The 25,129-nt window shown below is 37.2% G+C and overlaps 2 protein-coding genes across 2 annotated transcripts; one reads left to right on the forward strand and one right to left on the reverse strand.

Annotated features, from left to right (window-relative positions):
- Positions 1 to 3,279: 3,279 nt before the first annotated feature.
- LOC141814436 (polyadenylate-binding protein-interacting protein 9-like) lies at positions 3,280 to 9,523 on the forward strand. Its single transcript, XM_074702397.1, has 10 exons — positions 3,280 to 3,762; positions 4,024 to 4,134; positions 4,264 to 4,308; positions 6,666 to 6,738; positions 6,818 to 6,930; positions 7,066 to 7,125; positions 7,279 to 7,326; positions 7,409 to 7,477; positions 8,913 to 8,974; positions 9,080 to 9,523. The coding sequence occupies exons 1-10, from the start codon at positions 3,451 to 3,453 to the stop codon at positions 9,195 to 9,197; spliced, it is 1,011 nt and encodes a 336-aa protein (XP_074558498.1). The 5' UTR covers positions 3,280 to 3,450; the 3' UTR covers positions 9,198 to 9,523.
- A 1,454-nt stretch (positions 9,524 to 10,977) lies between these two features.
- Positions 10,978 to 12,537, reverse strand: LOC141814313 (peroxidase P7-like). The gene is made up of 3 exons (XM_074702249.1): positions 12,271 to 12,537; positions 11,986 to 12,180; positions 10,978 to 11,647 (listed from the first exon to the last, which is right to left on the reverse strand). The coding sequence occupies exons 1-3, from the start codon at positions 12,487 to 12,489 to the stop codon at positions 11,087 to 11,089; spliced, it is 975 nt and encodes a 324-aa protein (XP_074558350.1). The 5' UTR covers positions 12,490 to 12,537; the 3' UTR covers positions 10,978 to 11,086.
- Between the last annotated feature and the right edge of the window lie 12,592 nt (positions 12,538 to 25,129).

A 25,129-nucleotide genomic window follows, 5' to 3' on the forward strand; every position in this document is an offset into this window, starting at 1 on the left:
TTAAGGGGCTCAGCTCAGTTGTTTCAAGAATACCAGGGCTCTTAAATTTCGACAAACAGTGTTTAACACTTCTAACCAAAGGTAGATCTCTCTGTTGTTTGGTCAAAATTTTACAAATCTATCAGCCATTTGCACAGTGCACTCTGTCTCTTGTTAAATTATTAACCTGATGATGATAAGAAAGAATTTCAGATTAGTTGATTTGTCTACATCATCTGTGATATATAATCTCATGAACTGAAGTGATGTAGACATTAGATCGTCAAATTTTCCTCTCTCATTCAAATTGGTGATGTGGCGTTGTTGGTAGCCAATTGGCAGATGATGTAGATGAACGAATAGAAAAGTTAACAGATAAAACAGAGGCATCAACAGATTATGCTGCATGAAAGGCTGAAGCATGGCGGGAAACTCATGATGCATGCACGTCTCAAAGATCTTTGGGGGTTTCAGCTTATCTAACTTCTCAATCTCGTTGGAAATTTGATGCCGTGCGAGTGGGATATGCTGATCCTCCTTTAATTTGTCCTTTTTTTGTTTTTTTTGCAAAAAATAGAAAATAACAAGTATCATGCAGGGACATAATTAGTAAGTGTTGTAAGTCGAGAAGGTGATCATCTAATGTAGCAGCTTGGATTTTGCTAAATCTATGGATTTGTGTGCGGTTACTTGCCTAGATTTCCAAACGAAGAAGATTTAGGCACTGCTCGATCAAAATATGCCAAAAAGGAAAAGAAAAAACGATCGAAGAAATGAAGGGGAGAAGATCGTAAGCCAAGATCCTCCTCATCTGCTCCGCCTACGTGCTTGCTTCCTCTCCGCAGTCATGGTGATGGAAGAACAGCACCCCAAAGTTGCGTGCGGCGGCGCTCCAGCGAGCCATTTGGCTGCTGCGGTGGCGGCGGTGTTCAAGTCGTCGAAGAAGGGAAAACCCAAGAAAACCCCGCAGCGCGGCTTCGGCGTCTCCGTCTCGCAGTTGGAGAAGCTTCGCTGTCTCGACGATCTGCAGACGAATGGCGGATCCGCCTCTTCCTCGATCCGATTTCCGCCTCCACCCGCCGCCGCCGCCGCTCCTCCGGTTCATGACTCCATAGCCTCTGTTTCCGCCATCAACGAGCAACAACAAGATCCACCGCCACCACTGCTGCCGCCGCCGCTGTTAGGTACTGATTTGTGATTTCCTCCATGATTTGTTGTCTACTATGTTCAGTCGAAGCTACCTTGTTTACTGAAACACTGCGTTTCATCTCTAGAGCAAACACTTCAACTTCATTTGTCGACTCGACAACTTCTGATCCATATCTCGAGAAAAGGAACAAAGAAAATGGCAGTTTTCTTAGCTTGGGTTCAGTTTCTGCACCAAGTCAGGCAAGAAGAGAATAAATGTCATCTAATCTTTGTTTCTCATGAACAATAGTTTGAGTAAACTGTCAATTTGCTGCAGAAAAACAAACGACCCTTTTATAATTTCTTGTTGCTCCCTAATCCACTTAGCAATGAGAAAATGTCACCTGAGAATAGAGAAGCAGCCGATAGGGAGGGACGTCGATCTCACTCTTAAACTTTAGAATCTCTTCTGGCTTTGGCTGAATCGATCCTTGGTGCATCCTACTGTTTCACCAATTGTTAGTTATTGCATCAAGATAATGGCAGCTGCTGTTGGTTTCATAATTTCTTTTGCTACTTCACACTAGTCTTTCTTTTGCACCAAGGTAATTGAAAGATCAAGTCACACCCTGTTGCTGAGTCAAATCTAATCCTGCTGAGAATTGCTACCAGTCACTAATAAGACTTTGCCATTGGCAATATGAGCCACGACCATACCTATCATTCACTCATGCTAACGCATGTGCACCAACCATGCTAATTCATGTGCATCAATTAGAATTTCAAGAATGTAATAATGATTCATAACTATCAATTAAAGTAAGATTATGTGAATCAGCTTTTTATTATGTCACGTGTGAAAAAAATATATATTATGTTATCCATAAATGGCCATTAAACAAACATTTATGGCAACAATTTAAGGGCATTATAAATGTTCGAAGCGATACGCCTCAATCTACTACGCATACGTCTGTCTAATTCAAAGCGCCGTTCATGCTACGCATCTTGAAACTTCAACAAAATGGACGAACCAATCGGTTTCCATCGAGCTCGATCGATTCAAATTAAACCTTAAAATTCCGAATCATTTACACTCGTTAGCTCTCTATATACGTAGTCAGTTAGCTGGCTCAACTAACTTTTTTAAACCAAATTATCGATCGACCGAACCAAACTTTCCAATGAGCTAGCAGTGTTAGTTAATACTAACTTGCCAACCTCTCTCCTTGCCTTGCCTGTTTTGTTGCACCTCTTAACCAACAGGACTCTGCCTCTATCTCCTCCATGTCCTCTAATGGATTCCTCGGCCTCCCTTCTCCTGCTCGTCTTCCTTCTGCTCCTCTCCTCTCTCCCTCAGCTCTCTGTGTCCGCCTCCTCCTCCTCCGACGTCCGAGCAGGCGCCGTAGACGACCCAGGCGGCCGCCGCCACGTCCATGTCCTGAAGCCACGGCCATGGCCGCACCGCACCCGGAGGGCGAGAAGGGAGACGAGCCGCATGCATGACGGCAGGTCGCGGAGCGGCGCGTTCTCAGCGATGCTACCTCGCGGCCTCGTTCCGCCGTCGGACTCTTCTTGGCGCCACAACGACTCGCCGGAGTCCGTCCGACTCTTCTATGCCGGCAAATCCACGTCGCCGGCGCCGCATCCGTAATCAACTACTGTAAGAAACGTCGACGGTGTTGACAAATTGGCACTGTTAGATTTTCCGGAGACATTCCTTGGCGTGCACTCCAGACGAGTGGCTCTCTGTTCTTGAGGAGTTCTTGTATAATTGAAAATATATTAGCTTAAACTTAATTTTGAGGTGTATTAGTTTTATTATTTTAATCTGATTTTAGTTCGTAATATTGCTGCAAACTTGGTAAAATTTTTGTGGGTTGGTAATTAACAAGTTACCTACTGTAGTAGTTCCAGTCAGTTTGGTGAATTGAGAAGAAGAGATCGGTTAACCAAACCGGACTCGAGTCAGGTAGGTTACGATCAATATTGTATTGTTTAGCCAGTGAACTACCGTTCAACTGATATTGTAGAAGTTTGAATTTTCTTATAAAATAAAAAGAATTTTATTTTAATCCGAAATTAATAGTGAAAAGTATTTAATGTTGGAAAAACTTGCTATTTATAGCGTCGTCTTCGGGGCTCAACCTCATCCTCTCTCTCTCTCTCCTTCTGTCAAATCTGCATCTCGCCCATCTTGAGAGCGAGAGTGGTCCCGGGCGATGGCGATCGAAAGCCAATTTTGATTCGACCGCTTCGATTTTTCGCTGCCGTCCGTCAGTCGAATTGGCGGAGGTTCGATCGGTTTCTTGCTCGTGTTTTCCGGTACTCAGAACAGGTAAAATGGCTGCGGTGGCGGAGAAGACGATCGGGGCGGATGATCCGTTCGTCGGACGCCAGCCGGAGGAATTGGCCGAGGCGGAATACCAGAGCGATGTGCGGAAGCTGGTTGATTTGCTTTCCACATTGAACCCGGCCGCGAAGGAGTTCTTCCCTTCCAAGTACGCTGCAGCCGATTCGGCCGGCTGCCAAAAACCCGACGGCCGGCTTTCGGCCGATGCGCCCAGTTTCGAGGCATCGGGTGGATTTTGTAATGGAAGCAGTAGGATGGACTCGAGCAGCGATGGATCGTCGAATAGTCAGCCAAATTATCGAGTAATTTCTTTTAATTTTGTTTTTCGTAGTTCCATTTATTTCTGATATGTACAATTGAATGGCTTTGTCATACGTCGAGGGTTTGGGTTAACACTTAAAATTTTGACTTCGTGCAATTGATATTTCGGCCCCTCCTGTTACATCCGCGATTGGGTGAACTTTCCTTTTTCTCCTAGTTCATTTTGTATAAAGCATAACAACGATGCTTAAGCAATTATTTTTAGTCTTTTATGGAAGTGTTCTGTCATCTTTGTTTCCCAGAGGTGGAATGTCTATAATCAGGGACGCAAGAAGAAGAATGATAGAGCTCGAAAAGATGGAAGGGAGGATAGCATTAGGCGTACTGTTTATGTATCCGACTTAGATCAGCATGTGAGTAATTTTACCAAAAAATGTCATATTCTTCTAGTTCATGCATTCTTATCACTTCAATCTATGTATTGGATTTTTTTTTTTTTTACATTCAGCGGGTGCTAATTATGTTAATGTTATGTATATCAGGTCACTGAAGAGAAGCTTGCTGAAATATTTGCTAACTATGGTCAGGTAAGTTTCTTGAATTGTCTATATGAAACATTTCTGACTTGCAGTACATGGGGGTTGATTCAAGTGACTACATTATTTGTTAATTATTTATCTATGTAGAAAATTGATGAACTCAAACTTTGCATGTCCATTTCTCTATCCCGATAGCAGCAGTGTTACTTGTTGAAGATAATGATGCATAATTATTTTATTAATCATTTAAAGACCATTTAAATTACCTCCTTTAAGATTGTCATGAAACAAATCTACTGAATAGACAGGAACCAGTATTCATGAAGGTATAATTAACCAGATAAAGATTCCACGGTTGTATTAGAGAGGAGTTTGTGAAGTCTTGTCTGATCATCGTATTTCCCTAATGTTGTATGCCCTACGGTATTTTATAAATCAAATTGTTGGGCTGTTAGCCTGGTAGGAAGCAAGTTATACATGGCAAAAAAATTTAATAAAGCATAAAAAAGTTAATGAAGTGGAGGTGTAATGCTAAAGTAAATGCGTTGAAGTCACTGTAAAGGATAAAATAAAAATTATATTCTAGAGTAAAAAGATGTAAATAAATGATAAAATGAGAGAAGATAGATTAAGATGATATACATATGTCCACAGATGACCAATAAATGTATAGTTAGACGTGTTGAATTAATTGGAAGAGAAAATGCAAAGTATCAATTAATGAATGATTACTTTGATTGATTTGAATATTATACATATTTGCATACTTGCATGGAGATCAATGGAGCGATGAGATTCATGTAGCCAACCCCAAATAGTTGGGATAAAATAGTTTATGTTGCCGTAGTTGATGGTATACATGAATAAACTAATTAAACTAAAGAGTAAAGACATTTTAAAAATTATTTGCAGAACCAAGGGGAGAGACAAAAACACTTTTTTATGATCAAAATAATCTAGGCAATAGTAGTGATACAAGCTAGTATAGAGATCAATTGTGGTATCACATCCGTAGGCATCTCTCTATAATTGCCTTGTATGGTTTTTGTCTTGTTTTTCAGTGATTTTTCTCTGAATATATTTTAGCTCTTGTTTCCAATGAGGGAAGGAGGTCGCTACAGTAACATTCCTCTGGAATTGTCTCCCTAGGTGGCCTTTCCCTTTGCTTCATTGGGAGGAAATGAGGGGAGCATGTGTTTTGGCTTCTGCCAAATTGAGCAAAAAGGCTGATTTGAGCAGAATACTAACCATTTTTGAAAAAAAAATAAGTTTAATTTGTTTTCTCTTTATCTTGATTTGAAATTAGTTCTAATACAATATGTCTTGAGAGTGTTATATAATCTGGGTCTTGGGAAAATTATGGACTTGAACTCACTAGGATGCTACAAGAACCAACATTCAATTTGGTATTAGTGAGGTGTTGTCATTACTTATTACGTTTTTGCAATTTGTTAATAGTTTTAATTCAATTTTCAGATTAGTGTAGACTAGGAAGGTAAACAACTAAGTGGAAGTGGACAAATAGTTTAAACCTTGGTTCTGCCAACTAATTCCTCTTTACATGAAATAACTTGCACTAGATTATTCAGCCTATAATTTAAAGTTGAATTTGCTTGTACATGGGAATTGTTAAGTCACAAAATAATATTCCAGAAATTATGGTACTTTTCATTCATTTTCATTCTAGGCAAAATAAGACGTAGGCATGATGCCATCTCTGTCACTAAATCAAAACTGTAGTAGATGCACTAAATAACATTATCTAGATGTTCACTGTTTGAGCTGTTTATACGGAGCAACTAAGAAACATTTGTAGTGTTGCTAATGTTATTCTGTATCTTGAACAGTTGATATAAGCTGTTCAGAAATATGTTTTCAATAGACTATTTTGCCCTTCAACAGCTATGGGTTGGTTTCACCTTCAAATTACTCATTAATGATGAACTCCCACTCTTTCTTATGCCAATCTTCTAATTTTTCCTACTCATTGGCTTTGCACCTCCTTAAGATGCTCTCTATACCTCAGACTTCAGAGGTATAGATCTTCCTGGAACATTTTCAACTTCTAAAATTTGCTGCCAAGGAATGTGTTCTGCTAAGTAATTTGTTTTTCCTTTGCTGCAAAATTTATATAATTTAATTTTTGAATGCTTTTAGATGCTGAATTGATCTAAAACTATAGTGAACCTACATATTCGCTAATCAGTGTGCGAAGTGAGATAAGAGAAACTGGTTTGGTTCCTATTAAAAAAGAAAGTGAGTGCTATCCATAATCTTAGTTTCTTATGTTATTGTTATTTTTTCAGTTGATGTCCCTTGTCTTGCTTTTTTTGTTTGGCAATGTAGAAATGCAGAGTAAAATGGCCAATCGTTTTATTGACCATCTTAAGACTGATGTGCCTCAGGTAGTTGATTGTCGTATTTGCAGTGATCCTCATTCAGTTCTGCGATTTGCCTTTATAGAGTTCTCAGACCGGGGTGCGTTAATTGAATTCAAGTTCTTTTCATGAAAATACATATGTCATGGAATTATGAAAACAATAGATATTTGCTTTAGCTGGTGCGAGGGCAGCTTTGAACCTTGGTGGTACCATGCTTGGTTACTATCCAATGAAAGTATTACCTTCAAAGACTGCTATTCTACCTGTGAATCCAAAGTTTCTTCCAAGGGTGAGCTATTCTTTCTATTTTTGTTCCATGCTTGGATGGCTACTGATTTTTATAAAGATTTTCCAATTTGCACCCAAATTGCAACTGTTTATTTAGATTGCTCTGAACATTATCAACTGTTGTGACATCTTGTAGTCCAAGGATGAAGAGGAAATGGTTGTTCGGACAGTTTACTGCACAAACATTGATAAAAGGGTAGGTCATTGTCTGTGCTCAGTATTTTGGTACCTATTTATCTTGATCTGCCATTACTACATTATGAAAAGAATATGTAGCAGAAAAATATTTGCCACCCTACAGTTTCAGTGGAATAATGTTTCATGAGCATTCTGTTATTTGCTACTGCAGTCAACTCAAACAGACGTGAAACTTTTGTTTGAGCAACTCTGTGGTGAGGTCAGTCTACGCCTACAAACTGGTATAAAGAATAATCATTGTAATTGTTACATTAATAGCGAATCATTCTGTTTTTGTTTAGGTTTCTCGTCTGAGACTCCTTGGTGATAATAGACACACAACCCACATAGCATTTGTTGAATTTGTTCAGGTAATATTTATGCATTCAGAATTCAAAGACTAATTTGATCGTTCACTCTGTTATATTATGTTTTTTCATAGTCAGTGGTTTTTCTTAGTTGCCTCATAGCTTCTTAAGTGAATCAGTTTCCTGTCATCAGTATCGAAAAGTTTACTCACATTACAGTTTGTTTGGTGTGATACCTACGCAACATGCAGGTTAGCATGGCTGTGTTTATATGATAGTTTGTAGAACTTAGCTACTAATAGAAGTATAAGGGGAATAATTGCACTTTGTCACTGTTGAAGCCACTGATCTATGGTGTAAACTTATTTACATATATAGTTAATATAAAATACTAATTAGTCTATTAAATATTTATTAGGATTTAAGAAACATATATCATATAATAATATTTATTCATTTTTTAGCTTTCTTATTAATTTTAAAGTATTTTTTAGAATGTACTTTAAATGTTTTGATAAAATGGACTTTATGGTCCCAAGCGAAGCTGAGCTTGACAAGACACCTCTGGGATGAAGGTTTGGGTTGAGTTGCCACTTGGGTAGCTCAACATTTGCCTGACACAACCCAAAATGGGGTGGGCCATGTATGGCCTGGCATGGCTCTTAAAAGGCTTAGTCAAGCACAGGCCCTGCTCGACATGGGCATGTCCCTTCCTTCAACACTCTAACCGTATGTCTTGTTTAAGTAACAGAGTTAAAGGTGAATGGGACAACCTGGATTTGGATGGACAATTTAAGATGGAATAAGCATATGGTTGTAACTTATAAGTGGTTTGAGGATATAGTAAAGCAGTCAAAGAAAAAACATATTATCAAAGGGCCAAGGGATAGGAGTAAATTAACTTTTAGGGTGGTCTGATTACTTAAATCGACGATATGAAGGAAAAAAGATATTTTCAAAAAATTACCTATATGGAGCTCCGTTATTTGAGTTTATCTTTAGAATTCTTTGCCTCCTATCCCTCATATCTTCCATCCAATTAATAGACTCTTAAAGTTTATATTGATTTACATTAGATCATAATTGTAGGATGAATATGCATGTGGTGAACAAGAATAGTTGGGAAATTAAAGCATTGCTTGTTCAGATGAAACACTACATCTCCAGAATTATCTTCTCTTGGAGTTCTTGTAACAAAATCTTTCCTTGATTTTTTTTCTCAACATCTAAACCTTTCGAAGTGTGTCAGACAATCTCTCGTATATGTAAAAATTTGGTGATTTCTGAAATGATGGTCTGATTTTGATACTGAATAACATCCCAATGGTGACAAAATTTAACAACATAATGGATTCAAGTACAGATGTTATTACATTTAGAGTTATATTTGTTCATCATTGTATTTTTGGATACCACTCCTGTTCATGGAACAGTGGCTGTCAATTTTATTGTGTGCCTGCTGTGTCTAAGTTTGTTCATGTTCTGTAAAATGTGTCAGGCCGAAAGTGCAATTTTAGCTCTGAACTGTAGTGGCATCATTTTGGGATCTTTGCCTATCAGGTATTTTTTTTCTTTTCCTGAATTTACTACTTGTTGCTGAAAAGCAGTTCTTCCAAACATCTTGCATATTTAGTCAGAATTGAGGGGTAATTTGATGTGCTACAGGGTGAGTCCTTCGAAGACACCAGTGAGGGCACGTGTGCCACGGCCGTCTTCCTCTTGTATCAGGCTTAATGACAATTCGTCCCTGCAATTCCTTGAATCTCATACGCTTCCCAATTAACTCCAAGAAAATCCTTGATGCTTGAACTAGGCTCCTTGTTCCTTCCATTTGTTCATCTAGGCTGTAAGTCGAAGCAGCTCGATTCTGAACAACTTAGTACTCCTTAGATCAACTTATTTATCTAAGTCTAACCAGTTGGCGCCTCTTTATTGAGCTAGATACTCTGATTTAATCCCTTACTGGTCCTCATCTATTAGCATCTTAGTTAGATGCTCAAGGCTGGTTATTTGTTTTGTTTTAATTATTGTGAAATAAATCTGTACGGTGGTGGCAAATGCCAATGCAGCCAGTACTTTTGTGAGTAAAAACTCAAGCTAAGTTCTTAAGTGATGGTAAAATGGAAAACGTCATGCATTTTCATTGATATTTTAAATGGTGTTTGTATGGTCTATAAGCTTAGGCTTTGTTGTTAATGTAGCAATCCATTAATTTGTTAGGCTCAAAAACTAAGTCAAGTTCACATTGGTTTATTCTTATAAATTTTCTTTATTAAATTCCCATTCACTTAAAGTTTGACATCCTTGTTGAAACAATGAAACTCAAAGTTGAACTCTTAAAATCTTACTTAATGGTGATTGTGAAACATATGAGTAAAATCATCTTGTCCCTAATTCATTAATTGGTTATTATCTATGTTTGATGGAACTTCCATGAAACATAACTTTTAACAAGTTCTCTATTTTGACTTATGATTGTTTTAAAGCTTCATTAGGGATGCACCATTGACAATTCTTCCAAGGAGAGTAATGATCACAGCCGTACGCGCGCGACTATAAGTAGCTAGAAATCTCATCTAATTAATTATACATCCCTTGAACTAAAATTATACGTACTTCAACTCCTATGTATTATATTTTGCATTCCAACCTGTTATTTGAAATTGTAAACTGCAAATATATATATATATATTCATGGTGGAAGGTGGAACAACCAGCAAGGAACCTCCATAATTATATACATTATTATATTGTCGATCAGTGTGGGAAGGGATATAAGTGAGTTGCACCCAATTCAACAGCTGTAGGACTCAAATTTCTCCATTATATCCAAGAATTTTCCCAAAAATTCATGACAGTTTCTCCAAGGTTTAATTCAATCGTCTCAATCATTAAAGCAAATTCAATCGACTCAATATATAGCCTCACCTTATCATCGAGGGAATTGTTGTATTGTACGGTTGAAGATCTATCTTGCTAAAAGGAATCAAGATCATCGTCTTGATTAACTATCAAGTTATTTATTTGTGTTACTGGAAAAACTTACATTAGTTACTTGAACATAATTAAATTCTATGGAGACCCGGCCCTCAATAAGATATTCTGAGTGTTTTGGAGGATGAAATTTTGGCCATTGATATGATGAATAAGAAATCATTGGCCAGTTTAGATACTGATGATGAATTAAGAAATCATTGAAATAATATCGACAAGGATAGTTTGCTTCCGACAGTCCTTAGATACTGCATGTGAAGCTGTAGATAAGGGGTACATATATGATCAAGTCCTCTGAATATATGGATTGTTTATAGAATTGATGATTTTAATTTAGATTGAATGATTAATTTGTGGCTTACAGGAATAACCTTCAAAAAGTAGCATTCATGATTCCTATTAAAGTATACTAACCGTTGAGTTTCGGATCATCCACTGTAAAATGTTGACTTCTTACATAATATCAACTCAATAAAGTAGCTAGTAAAGTGAATGCTCATATAGATTATAAAAGTGACGACAGTTGCCGTGAGAAAGATAATGACATTAATCACTAGGAACTACGTACTTATTCCTGCATTTGCAACACTAGTTTGACTTAATTGAGACTTGCAAATTTATTACGTATAGAAGGCTCATGCATGGCCTATATATATGTATATTATATATATAGCTTATTTAACCGTTGACTTTCCTGCAATTCACACGAATCTCTCCACTTGTTCCAGTGAGTGGGCTGATGTTGCCCATCTTGATCATGGCCGCCGTGAAGTCGCTGGAGAAGGCCGTGTTGTTGTTCCTGTACTGCCGCACCAGCGAATCCTGCGATCCGTTGTTGAAGAGCTCCTGGTCCGAGTGGAGGAGGCCTTTCCGCACCACCAGATTCTTGTAGTAGTCGTTGTCGAATACCACCGGCGTCTGGAGATCCAGCGGGGCCAAGTTGTCGTCGCCACTGCCCGAGGCCGACGGGCAGTTGCCCTGGCGTTGGGTGGCGAAGGCTGAGTCGATGTCGGTGTCGTTGTAGATGTGGTCCCGGAAGGTGACGCAGCGGGCCTGGCCGATGGTGTGGGCGCCGGAGAGCGCCGTCATGTCTTGGGCGGTGAGGCCCTTGTTAGAGAAGGCGGAGATGAGCTGGCTGAGGTTGGAGGCCGGGCTGGGGAGGTCGCTGTTGGCGGCGTTGAAGCTGGCTGTGGTGGCGTCCCGCCGCCCCAGTGGCACCGTCCACGTCGGTCCCCCGAGCTGTTAATTATAAATTGCAATTGGAACATCATGTAATTAATTTACTAAAATTGCCAAAGAAATTCATCTGCGCTTTTGTTTGCCGTTCGCTCAAAATTTTACATTTTTGGTATTGTCTAAGGAATGATCAAGGGTTGACTCGACAGGTTTGACTTTTTTTTAGCATGGAAATGGAAGGAAACAAAACTCCGAAACAGGAAACCGGCGATACTGGAAAAATCTAATTGGACAAACGAATCCAGTCGAACTGATCGAATCAAAAACAATTTTATAAATATAGTTACTATTTTTATGCATTATGTGTAGTGCATGTGTATTATATATATATAAGAACTGACCAAGACTACGCTGTCTCGGGCAGCAAGAGCAACAATGTCAGCGCACGAGACAGCGGAAGGGCAAGCGGATTCGACGTTCGTTTTGATTGTGTCGATGACGTCGTAGCCACGGACAGAGTTGTTATTTGGGCCGGCGGTCTTCTCTCCGATGAAATTCGACGTGGCGTCGTCCAACAGAATCGAGCCGTCACAGCCCTAAATACAGAAAATAGTTCGTTTTCCCATGTAACAAAAACACCTTTTTTTTTAAAAAAAAATACTAATCATTAAATAAATATTGCATACATTGACAAAGCAGTCATGGAAGAAGAGGCGGACGATGGATGCTCCCATCCTCTGCTCACTGTTGACGGCCTGCCTCATGGCCGACCGGACGATGCTCTGCAGATTAGGGCACGTGCTGCTATAGAACGTGGAGGAGAGCTGCCCGTTCGCAGCACGCGAAAGCAGAGCGAGGAAACAGATCAGCGCGACGACCAGGCAGCCGTTGGAGAACTTGGCCATGGCGCCCTGCAAGTGCAATGCGAGATCGATCGACGTCTCTTAATTAAGAGGAAAGAATTGAAGAGCTCGGCGATGCTCTTAAAAGGGCACTCTGGCCGCTCTATATATAGTGCTATCAATGCTCGATCGATCGTCATGCATGCCTCTGCATGGTGCAGTAAATTACGTGGCAAAAATCTAAGGAATTTTGACACAGGGCTGATTTTTTGACTTAATTGGTTTGTGGAAAACTTGCGTACTGTAAGGTCATCGATTGGAATCGTCGTTACAGGTCGACATCTTGGAACCATCGATCGGTAGTGGAGAAATCTGACTTCTTCGATATTGGTGATGAACAAATTAAAGTGCATGCAAAAATGAACATGGTGCATGGTGGGCATGCACGAACCATGATACCCTTGAAAATTAGCTAGTCAGCTAGCATTAAAATTCAATGTCGTTTTTAGCATCTAATGGTTGCATACTTTTAGTTGACAATGTGATTAGGATCAGATGTGACTTATAGCTAGCTTTAACAATGTTTTTAATTCTAATTAAAGGATAACTACTAGAATTTTCTTAAGTACTATTCAAAGTTGGAATCCAAAACTAACTTGGAGTCATAATCCTTTGGTTCACACACATTTAGTGAAGAGGAGACTTTTATACACAATATATGTTATGCATATATTTTAAACTTATACTTGAAATGTGATACTTAATTATGTTAAAGCATGCATGATATTTAATTTGTAAGTACTAATTAAAAGGTTTAGTGTCTGTGTTCAAGTAAATAATGATATCATCATATTATTAAAGTGTGGTACCTATATAGTTGCACTAAAGAATAATATCTACATCCACTATAGTGTAACACATGTAAATTTTAAAATTGATCTTCATTTTAATTTTATTTTTTTAATTATGGATAACTAGCTATAATGCAAGCCTACCTTTACCATGCATTTTTTTTAAAGATGTGTGACACGTATTATTATGAATTTTTAAAGTTTGCATATGTCACACTTCAAAGGTGCAAATTGACACACTTTAGTAAATATTATTGTAGGTGACACACTTCGATGTAACTAAGTGTCGATATTTTGTAAGTACCATGATTTAATATTAACTACTGTATAATAAAGTATGACATTTTAGAAAATCTAATTGACAGGTTCTGCCACTACAGTGTCATAGTTTATCTAGATAGAATGCCATGCTTAATCAGTATTAACAGTACTGCTATATTTTAGTTTTACTAAATATCTTACTTTACTAAGAATGAAATTAAGCTTCCAAACACTATCATTTTTCTTATAAATATGAATGAAATTAAGCTAGGAAGATTACTAAGAATTTAAGTACGTTGAAGCCTTAAATTTTGATTAAGCCCTTGGAGAGCTTTGAGCAGTACTTGATTAAGCATTTGATGGTAAAACAAAATTTTGTTAGTATTTTTTGAGTGCCCAAAAGCTTATATAATTAATAACTATGCACTCCATTAAATGGTATAATTCAATGACCTCCAATTGACTCAAAAATACCTCTAGTCTACTAAATGACCAGTTGTTGAAAGCTAATCAACCCCATCCAATCGACTACTCAAGCCTCTAGTTGATTACAATTAATTATATTATATATGATTAGTCAAATATTTCTAGAATAAATCGATCAACTAGACATGTTTTAGTCAAATGAAGGTGATTGTGATCACCTCCAACTAACTAGCAACTTGCACGTACAATCTCCTGTTACTTGGCTAACAACTCGTCATGAGCCTAAATAAAGGTCTGAGAATGAGCTAGCTAGTCAATCGACAATCCCCTAATCAAAGACTCTTACATAACAATTAGACATCAATGCATGCACCAAGCTATCTAATTAAGCTAATGTCCTATATATTTTAATTAATCTTTATATATAATACACTTAATACATAAATAAAAACACAAATAAAATCTAAATTAAATTTTACTATAACACATTGAAATAATACGGTGAAACTCGATCCAAAATTGCCATTTGATTTGTTAAGCGTTGGGAAAAAAAACAGTCGAATTTTGGCGAGCAATCATGCGCCAAATACGTCAAGGCTTCCATTAATTTAATTTCTCCAATTATTAGCACATTGTTCTTGCTCGACGGTAGGACAAAATTCAGACAGCCCAGTTTCAACCTTTTAGTCGACCATTAATCACGCCTAGCTAGATATCGACCTGCACCAGCTAATTATCATTATTATTAAGATTTGTCGTGGCGACAAAAAACAATACAGATAAACTTAATTAATTAGCTGGAAGAAGCATGAAGCGATCTACATCAGTACGTGGGATTGCAAAACTCTTAGTCATCACAAAGCAGCAGATACATGCCAAAGTAGCTTTCTAACACCTTGACTAACGCAGCATGCACGTGCTTTGGATGGATGCAGCAAGTGGCTAGCTAGTGCTGCTGCTGCTGCTGCTGCTGAAGAAGAAGAACAAGAGTCAGTTTGTTTGTTTTGTGCATGACCGCGAAAGTGATATATACTTTGTGTTTTCTCTCATCTCCGTAGACTAAATGCGGACGTAGTGTTCAATTTGTGTGGGCTGAACAAATCGAAGCTGTCCTTTTTTTTTTAATAATTCAGGTAGTTAGGTATATGACACATAAAAGCTCTAGAAGACATCTCATATTTTTGTATGAATTTCAACTGATATGGAGGAAAGCTACTGCCTCCACATGTCACGTGGCAGTTGAAATCGTGCCGAGCTATCAATCAAGCTAAGGCAAGCTAGACGAGGCTCAGAGATAATAGACTTAAACCTGCCGTGAACCCACACCTAGTCGAATTAACCAATTCGGAGACACATCACTAATCCATCTTGAACATAACCTAGGCCTCGACCAGTGACCTCTGCCTTAGTGATTGACCTCATATCCAGTTCGATTTCAGTGGCCATCCTCATATGCAGTTTGGTCTCAATGGCCGACCTCATATTCAGCTCGATCTCGATTGTCAACCTTCTCTCAATCTTGGATGTCAAACTCGGCTCGGTCTTGACAGCCAACGTCACTCGATCTCAAGTTGCCGACCTTAGCTAAGTCTCGGTTGCAGAGCTCAACCTTAGCTCGGTCTCAATGGTTGTTCGTATATCCAGCTCGGTCTCAATGGCATGATCTCATATCTAGCTCGGTCTCAATTGCTGACCTCCTTTCAGTCTTGATTGTCAACCTCAACTCGGTTGCGATTGCTGACCTTAGCTCGGTCTTAATTGTAGACCTCAACCTCAATTCAGTCTTGATTGTCAACCTCCATTTTTTTCTTCCGTCTTTACCTAGGCCCGCTTGACTAGTTCATCCGTAAAGACTGGTTCTCCCTAAAAAAGGAAAACATTAACACATATCCCGAAAGATGTGAGCAGCAGGAGCGGGTATCTCTGAACAGACCATATACGATCATGCGTATTTCGGAACATGCCGAAAAGGGAGGTGCGTGCTTTGGAGAATGGGCGCAAGAATCACTCTTTAAAAGTTCGCCTAAGCCTGTGGGAACAAGTATGCGCACATGAAACTTTAATTCTCCCCTAACCATTATTCTCCTTCTCATAAAATTCTAACTTGAGCATCAGAGTGACTTATCAGGATTCATTTTCGGTGTCATTCTAATCATCTTTTGGAGTACTTTTTAGATCTCTTCATCTCTTTTAGTAGTTTTCTCTGAGGAGCATGGATGTCAACTCATTCATTGATTGATAACTAGACTATCCACAGAAATTTGATCAAAACATCAACTATTAATATGCTTTTATTGGGAACGAATTATAGGACAAACCATATATTATTAGAAAGCCATGAATGTCTAATTATATTTCTAATAAAAAAATGATGCTTAAAAATAATATTCCTATGGGAAGTTAAGACCATTTTGATTGAAATCTATTAGACTGGAAATGCTATTCGGGAAACCTCATAATAGTGCTTAAGAAAGATTCATAATGGTGCTATGGAAAGTGTACTTAATGATGCTCGAGAAAGTGTACCTAATGGTGCTTTTGGTATTCAAGCGTGAATCAACAGATTCGATAGTTTTTTGCTGTATCAATTGGTATCAGAGCAAGGTTGATATTATGGAATCATGCCTCCAAGAAGACAACAACACGTCGATAACATTTTTAATCATGCTATGGAGTAGCGATTTTGAGAGATGGTTGACAGAAAGTTTGACTTGGTTATGGATCGGCTAAAAGAGAGGATGATAGCGATGTTGGAAAGCCAAAATAAAGGAAATCTGATCCAACATAATAATAATCACCGGGCAAACTCGGATGTGGAGGCTGTTTATGATGAGGAGGTTCTTGGTAGGCATTGCAGAGCAATCATGGAGGAGGATCATAGGCGTTGGGAAGAAGAAAATCAGAGACACTTCTTTTTAGCCTATTTCGGTTGTTCAGACACCCATTTCATCTATTTTAGAGAAGATCAGGCTCAAAAAAAAAAAATAGAGGTCTTCAAAAAATCTAGTGTCGTCAATCATTTTGAATCTATTGATGACACCACAAATTGCAAGGCTGATATCTACCATGATGGTGAAGTCACAATGCAGAGAGTAAGAAGGAATATGATGCATGTTTGGAAGAGAATAAACTTCCACATGATAAAGAATATCTGGAAACAGAAGGTGGAGGAATCACAACACAAGGCAGATATGGTCATAATAAGGTTTCTAATCTCAACTCCAAGGTGGCAAACAAAACTTTAGGTAAGCTGACGAGGATTCTAGTGAATCCAATGAAGCTGAGAAAGACCACAAGATAGATTATAGCACAAAAGATGCAACAAGAAGTGCCTTATCAGCGTTGTCAACCTCATTCTCTGAGCTTGCACCTATGGATATTGTGTTGGAAATGTGAATGGAAACAAGGCCCTCATATGGAGGGGTTTTAGTCCCACATTGATAGTTGAGGGGCAACTTGGTTGGTTTATAATGTATCACAAGCATTAATGTTATGAACAAATGCATGGGGAGAGGCTCTCTCTCATGCGTGGGTGCGCAGGAGGGGTGCAAATTTAGGGCTTGGATTGTACTACTCGCAAGACAACTTGTGCGAGCGCGACTTGCGCGCGTCAAATGTCGGACCCGTCAAGGCATAATTTGCCCAAGCAGATCAACCAACATTTTGTCATCCCGTTCCATTTTTTATAACGGTGGTTGTGGTGAAACGGTCGAGAGTTATTACTTGGCGTTGAAACGGCCAGAGTTAATTACCTACCGTTTCAAATCAAGCCATCAATTATACCATTAATCTCCAATTAATGGTAGATATGGTGCGAGGTTATAAAAGAGGAAGCGATGGGAGACCACAGAAGAGCATTCTCGATCCCTCGCTTCCTTTTCCTCTGCTTCCCCCACTGATAGCTTTTGGGTGTAATCGGTTCGCCAGTAACGATCTGTGCTTGATTGTTTTGTCGGTCCAGTCGTTATATTCTGGGAAACAGACGTTCGTCGTGACCTCTAAGCAACGCCGAAGGGGACGAATCTGTTTTAAAGAAATTGCGTTGAACGCAGGCCTCGACCACTCGGCGTCTCGGCAGTCGCCACTCGGCTCTCGGCACTCGGTAGTCGCCAACTCAGTGTCTCAGCAATTAGCCACTCGGCGTCTCGGCATCTCGGTAGTCGCCACTCACCACTCGGCTCTCGGCACTCGGCCATCGCCACTCAGCCACTCGGCAGTCAGCCACTCGGCACGACCACTCGTCTTGGCAGTCGGCCACTCGGCTCGATAACTCGAACTCGGCAATTCGGCGACTCGTCTCGGCAGTCGGCCACTCGGCTCGGTAACTCGACACTCGGCTCTCGCGACTCATCTCGGCAGTCGGCCACTCGGCTCGGCTTGGCACTCGGCAGTCGGCTCTCGGCTTGGCACTCGACGACAGTCGACCACTTGAAACTCGGTCACTTGGCACGGTAGTTGGTGACTCGACCACTCTGTTCCCTCCGACAAAAATTGACAAACATATATTGTCGGCCCTATTTCAAAATCGTTAAAAGGTGATGACAATGAAAATGTTGGTAGTCAACTTCACAAAGCTTTTAATATGGTGCACTTGCCAAAGCCTTTCTTGAAGTTGAGGTTGAAGAAGAAGATGACAGCGACCACGATTTAATAATAATGATAATTAGCTGGTGCAGGTCGATATATATCTAGGCGTGATTAATGGTCGACTAAAAGGTTGAAACTGGGCTGTTTGAATTTTGTCCTACTGTCGAGCAAGGACAATAATGTGTTAATAATTGGAGAACTTAAATTAATGGAAGCCTTGACGTATTTGGCGCATGATTGCTCACCAAAATTTCGACTGTTTTTTTCCCAACGCTTAACAAATCAAATGGCAATTGGATCGAGTTTCACCGTATTATTTTAATGTGTTATAGTAAAATTTAATTTAGATTTAATTTGTGTTTTTATTTATGTATTATGTGTATTGTAAAGATTCAAAATATATTAGGCATTAATTAGCTTAGATTGCTTGGTGCATGCATTGATGTCTAATTGTTAGGTAAGAGTCAACTACATAATGGCCTATAGTTGTGGAGCCTTTGATTAGGGGATTGTCGATTGACTAGCTAGCTCATTCTCGGACCTTTATTTAAGCTCATGCATGACGAGTTGTTAGCCAAGTAACAGGAGATTGTACGTGCAAGTTGCTAGTTAGTTGGAGGTGATCACAATCACCTTCATTTGACTAAAAAATGTCTAGTTGATCTATTTATTCGAGAAATATTTGACTAATTAATTAATCATAATATAATTATTTGTAATCAACTAGAGGCTTGTGTAATCGATCGGATGGAGGTGATTAGCTTTCAACAACTGGTCATTTAGTAGACTAGAGCCATTTTTGAGTCAATTGGAGGACATTGAATTATTCCATTAATGGAGTCGTTATTAATTATATATATAAGCTTTTACTGAGTTTTGGCACTCAAAAAATACTAACAAGATATTTTGTTTTACCATCAAATGCTTCAGCTGGTACTGCTCAAAGCTCTCCAAGGGCTTAATCAAAATTTAAGGTTTCAACGTAAATTCTTAGTAATTGATCTTCCTAGCTAGCTTAATTTCATTCATATTTATAAGAACAGTGATAGTGTTTGAAAGCATCCCATTAGTTTAATTAGATTGTTATACTCACGCTATTAATTAATTTAGGTGTATTGATGCATTTTATATATTTTTTTAATCTGGATGTTCCAATTTGGGTGTGCTATTTATCTTAATCCAGTACAATGAATTCTTAGCCAAGATTGACCAAATTCGAATATGAATTGAGTTAGAATTTGATTTTGAAAAAGTTAAAATAGGACTAATAGTCGATTGCTAGGTAATAGCAATCGACTGATCCTAAACATTGAATTTTGAGTCAGGAGGTTCAAACGCCTGAAAATGTATTTGAGTTGCTCGGGGTCGATTTGCAGATAATTCAACACGAGAGGGTTTCTTCCGTTCGCTGCGATTTGTGTGGACATCTTGAACTTCTTTCCTTCCTATATGAAGCAGATCAACCACCAATGAAGTAGATCTAGGTGAAAGAAAGAAAGAAATTGAGAAAATGTATTTGGGGTGCTCGGGGTCTGATTTGGCCGGATTCTTAAATCCGTCCGTCTATTATTTTGTAATAAGTAAAAGGATAAATAATCCTTCCTTTACAAAGTAAACAGTGAAATTTTTTTTTTCAGTTTTTTAAATCCGTTCTCCCAAGTAAACAGAGCAAACATCGCGCTGAAACCCTTCCACTTCCTCATTGAGCTCTGAAATCCTAAACTTGTCCCTGGGGCCATGGTGCCGCGGTAGGACATCCAGGTTGTCACTCAGGCACCCGCGGTTCGATCCCCAGCTATGGCGTATTTGCAGGAATTTTCCTCCAAATGGGGATCGCAATCAAAGGATGCTGGACATTTGGGTTGGCCGCTGTATGCGCTTTCCGATTTACCCTGGTGGCCAGTGGGAAGCTTCCGTGGGACCGAGCCAGTCACCTAGGGATCGAGTTAATGCGACTAACTGGGATTATCATTTTTTTTCTGAAATCCTAAACTTCACGCTCAAAAAACCATTCCTTTTCTTCTATTCGGCTCTATTCATCCTCATCCTCCGTTCGATTTCGAATCAATAAGGAGCAGCGACATCCTCTGTTCGACATTCATCCTCCGTCCGGTGCCTTCTTCTTCCTCCCTTCACCAAAGAAAACAGTAAATGGTACTCTTTTCCTTTTTTTTTTTATCTTATTAATATAGTGCATGCATTTCCTCTTGTTTTCTTCTTGTGATAGAATCCTGTTCTTACAATTTTGAACAGGAACCACTAAACTGATAGTGGTTGCCATTTTTTTTCTCCTGGTACAAACTTTCCATAAAGAATTTCCTAATAATTCCTTGTCTATATTGATTCTTATTTATAAAATCTCTGTTCTGCAGATCGAAGGATCATCTATATCGATCGTCAAATATACACTTGCATTTAATGTGTAAATGCAAATTTTAGTCCAATTCAAATCCTAGCTAGTTATTATTATTTTTGGTTTCATTTCAGTTTAAGATTTTATTTAGATGTAAGAATTAATATTGAAAATGATAATGAGATAAATGAAGTGGAACATGAGGATTCAGAATTTATTAATATGTTGAATAAGTTACTTGACTTAGAATGAGTTATATATGCAAGAGAATCGACAAATTGACATGGATAATAATAACAATAATGCAACATCCAAGGTGTTTAAATCATTGTTTGAAGAAACCAACTAAGATTTGTATTCAAGAGTAAATAAGATGAAGACATTTAGCTTCTTGGTAAACTTAATACAAATTAAAGTACTCAATTATTGGTCTAATCATTCTTTTGATATGCTATTAAAGTTTTTCCAAAGTTAAATAATGGAGTGAAATAAAATTAGTCGGAGGTATAAAAATAGAGTTCATGAATTTATAGATTTTACAGCTTATCACATAGCGGGTTATTAGATATTCTTGAATTTTATATCAAAATTTAAAGTTTAGAGATCTTGAAATAGTAAAGACTCATTCATCTACATGAATTTGATCAAACTTATTTGATATGAACTAATCATGATGAAGAGATTGTAGATCTATTTGAGAATACAGATGTAAGAATTAATATTGACAATGATTATGAGATAAATGAAATGAGACCTGAGGATCCAAAAGTTGTTGGTATGTTAAACAATTTACTTGACTTAGAATGAGTTATGCAAGAAAGTAAACAAATTTATATGGATAATGGTAACAATAATATTGCAACATCCGAAATTATTGTTTGAAGAAGCCAACTAAGATTTGTATTCAGGAGCAAAAAAGATGAAGATATTTAGCTTCTTGGTAAACTTAATGCACAATTAAAGTACTCAATTGTTGGTCTAATCATCTTTTTGATTTGCTATTAAAGTTTCACCAAAGTTGGATAATGGAGTGGAATAGAATTATGCAAATGTATAAAAATGAAATTAAGGATATTCTTGAAATTATCTAGAAGTACTTGATAATGATGACTCTGAGCATCAATTACAATTAGAAAATAGTATACTTATTGTTCATGATACTATTATGGATTCAGCCAATCAACAACCTCGTAGAATTAAATTGAATTCGGTAGAGATTCCAATAACAAAATTATAAGTTAATGAGAATAAGACTAGACATTCATATAATATTGTTGATAATGGTGATGATCCATTTGATGTCAACTTAAATTGTATTGCAAAAATTATTCTCACACTCATATAATATCTATTCGTGAAATTATTTAATTTTTAATAAGTTGGCTATTACATTATTGGTACAATACGTCCTTGTTATAAATTATGAAATTGTTGATACATTAGACAACTTACTTGACTTAGAATGAGTTATGCAAGAAAGTAGACAAATTGACATGGATAATAGTAACAATAATGTAACATTCGAAATCATTATTTGAAGAAGCCAACTAAGATTTGTATTCAGGAGCAAATAAGATGAAGACATTTAGCTTAATCTTGGTAAACTTAATGCAAATTAAAGTACTTAATTGTTAGTCTAATCATTTTTGTGATATGCTATTAAAGTTTCTCCAAAGTTGGATAATAGAGTGGAATAGAATTATGCAGAGGTATAAAAATAAAATTAAAGATTTTTTTAGAATTATTCAAAAGTACTTAATGATGACACTGAACATCAATTACAATTTTAAAAAAAGTACACTCATTGTTCATGATAGTACTATTATGGATTCGGCCAATCAACAATCTGATAGAACTGAATTGAATTCAATAAATATTCTAATAATAGAATTACAATTCAATGAGAACAACATTAGACATTCATATAATATTGTTGATGATGGTTGATCCATTTGATGTCAACTTAAATTGTATTGCAGAAAATTATTCTAACACTCAAATAATATCTATTCATGAAATTATTAGGTTTTTAATAAGTTGGCTATTACATTATTGGTACAATACGTCCTTGTTATAAATTATGAAATTGATTACAAGCTAAAACAAAAGTGCATAATTTTGTATTTTAGGCTTCTATATTATATATATATATGCTTGGACACTCTCGTCTGTCATCCATTTTCATCTTTTTTTTTTCTTATTCGTTTGAATGGTTAATTTCTAATCTGAATATAATAAATATTACTGAGCTTGATGGTATTGATGCAATTACTTTTGATATGCTCATGGTCAACTTAGTCTTTATCCCTTCACACACCCTCCTGCATTTAGAATGTGACCAAGGGGATTATATTTTTCTCATCGTTCATTGACTTGACAAATTAAATAAAGTCGGCATGATTTTTGCATGTAGCTAGACAGTACAAATGGGTTGCAATAGCCATTCATGTGGTTAAGAGAATTTGTTAACGGTTTATCAAATATCAGTAATTCTAGTAATTGCTATTTTCAATTCCAGAATGATAATGCTTCTTATAATTAATGACAATCTCGATCCCTAATTTATTATCCCCAAGTATTTGTAGTATGAGAAGGTTGCAATATCAATCTGGAGTAAAAATGATCCACCAATAGTTCTAGCTAATTAAGGTTGATGCAAATGATGTTGTAAAAGAGGATGCTTGCATCAAAATATATATGAAATCAAGGGCTTCCCTCCATTCAACTGCAGCAGGAATAGAGGTGATGTTTTCCTTCATCGTGGACTCTGAAGATTATCGTCTAAATAGTTTTTGATCTTTTATTGTAGTATTTTTTTATTAGTTATTTGACATTTAGTTTCTTTTATATATCATTTTTGTATAATTTAATATTGTGTGAAATTCACTTCTTATTAATTATTTAAGTAGTTTTTTTATTTTATGTTTTATTAAAATGATTGATAAATTGATAAAAATAATTTAACATTTTAAAAAATAATTTAATAGCTAAATGTATTTTCGCCGATAACTCAATTGAAAATACTAACTAAATATATATTAGCTAGTAAAATTTCTAAAAAATTACCAGCCAAATACATATTTAATTTGTATTTTTTAAATATTTACCTTTCATTTACTTTAAAAAATTATCGGCCAAATATATCTTTTAAAGAAGATATATTGGTCATTTATTTGGCCGATAATATTTTTTAAAAATAATGGTCAAAATAATAGTCGGGGAATAAAATTTATCGATCATAGATTACCGGTTAAGTCTCGACCAAATAAGAATTACCAGCTAAAAAAATCATTTTTATTGATCATTTTTCCCACAGTGAGTACTTGATCATTAATTAAAATCATTAAAGCAAATACAAATGACTCAATAGTCTCACCTTGCTAAAAGGAATCAAGATGATCTAGATTAACTATGAAGTTAATTATTGTGTTACGGGAAAAACATAACCTCAGCCCTTGGGATCCATGCAAAACACAATATAATTTTTCTACAAGTTTACAAATTTATAAAGTACTTGAAGAAGGGGTGTCCAAAGTAACATGCCCCCTACAGACTGATCATACTTAAGAGAAAAGATATATATTAGTATATGTATATATGTTTTGACTGTGGCTATCTAGTGATTTAAACCTTAATTTTTCTAATGCATATTTACGAGGATCACTTCCATTAGATACTTGAACATAATTAAATTCTATGGAGACCCGACCCTCAATAAGATATTCGAGTGTTGTGGAGGATGAAATTTTGGCCATTGATGATGAATTAAGAAATCAGTGATACCGCATGTCAAGCTGTAGATAAGGGGTACATGATGCTCCGTGATTGGAGGCAATTTAATTTCGTCCTTATCTGTGGAGAGAGTTTTGGACCTAATCCGATCAGGAGTCCAATTTGATCCGATCTGCTCCATCAATAAATTACAGATTAAGATGGACGGTGCTGTTATGATATAATTGTCTTGGATTGTTTATAGAATTAATGATTAAAATTTAGATGGAATGATTAATTTGTGGCTTACAGGATTTGTTGTTTCCGGTAGTTCCGGGAGTACGCAAACTGATACGGATCGTCGAAGTTAGTGTTCAATACTATCTCCGTAAACGATATTGCTCCGCTATGGTGCTAACGGATAGTAGCAATTCGTTCCCAAGATACAACGACAAATGTCTCGGAATAGTAGCACTCCAAATTTCGAGACCGACGAACCTTCTCGTAGGCTTTT

The sequence above is a fragment of the Curcuma longa genome, chromosome 21 (genome assembly GCF_044706935.1).
Source record: "Curcuma longa cultivar G26 ecotype Majalengka, Jawa Barat chromosome 21, ITB_CL_G26_1.1, whole genome shotgun sequence".
NCBI classification, from domain to species: Eukaryota; Viridiplantae; Streptophyta; class Magnoliopsida; order Zingiberales; family Zingiberaceae; genus Curcuma; species Curcuma longa.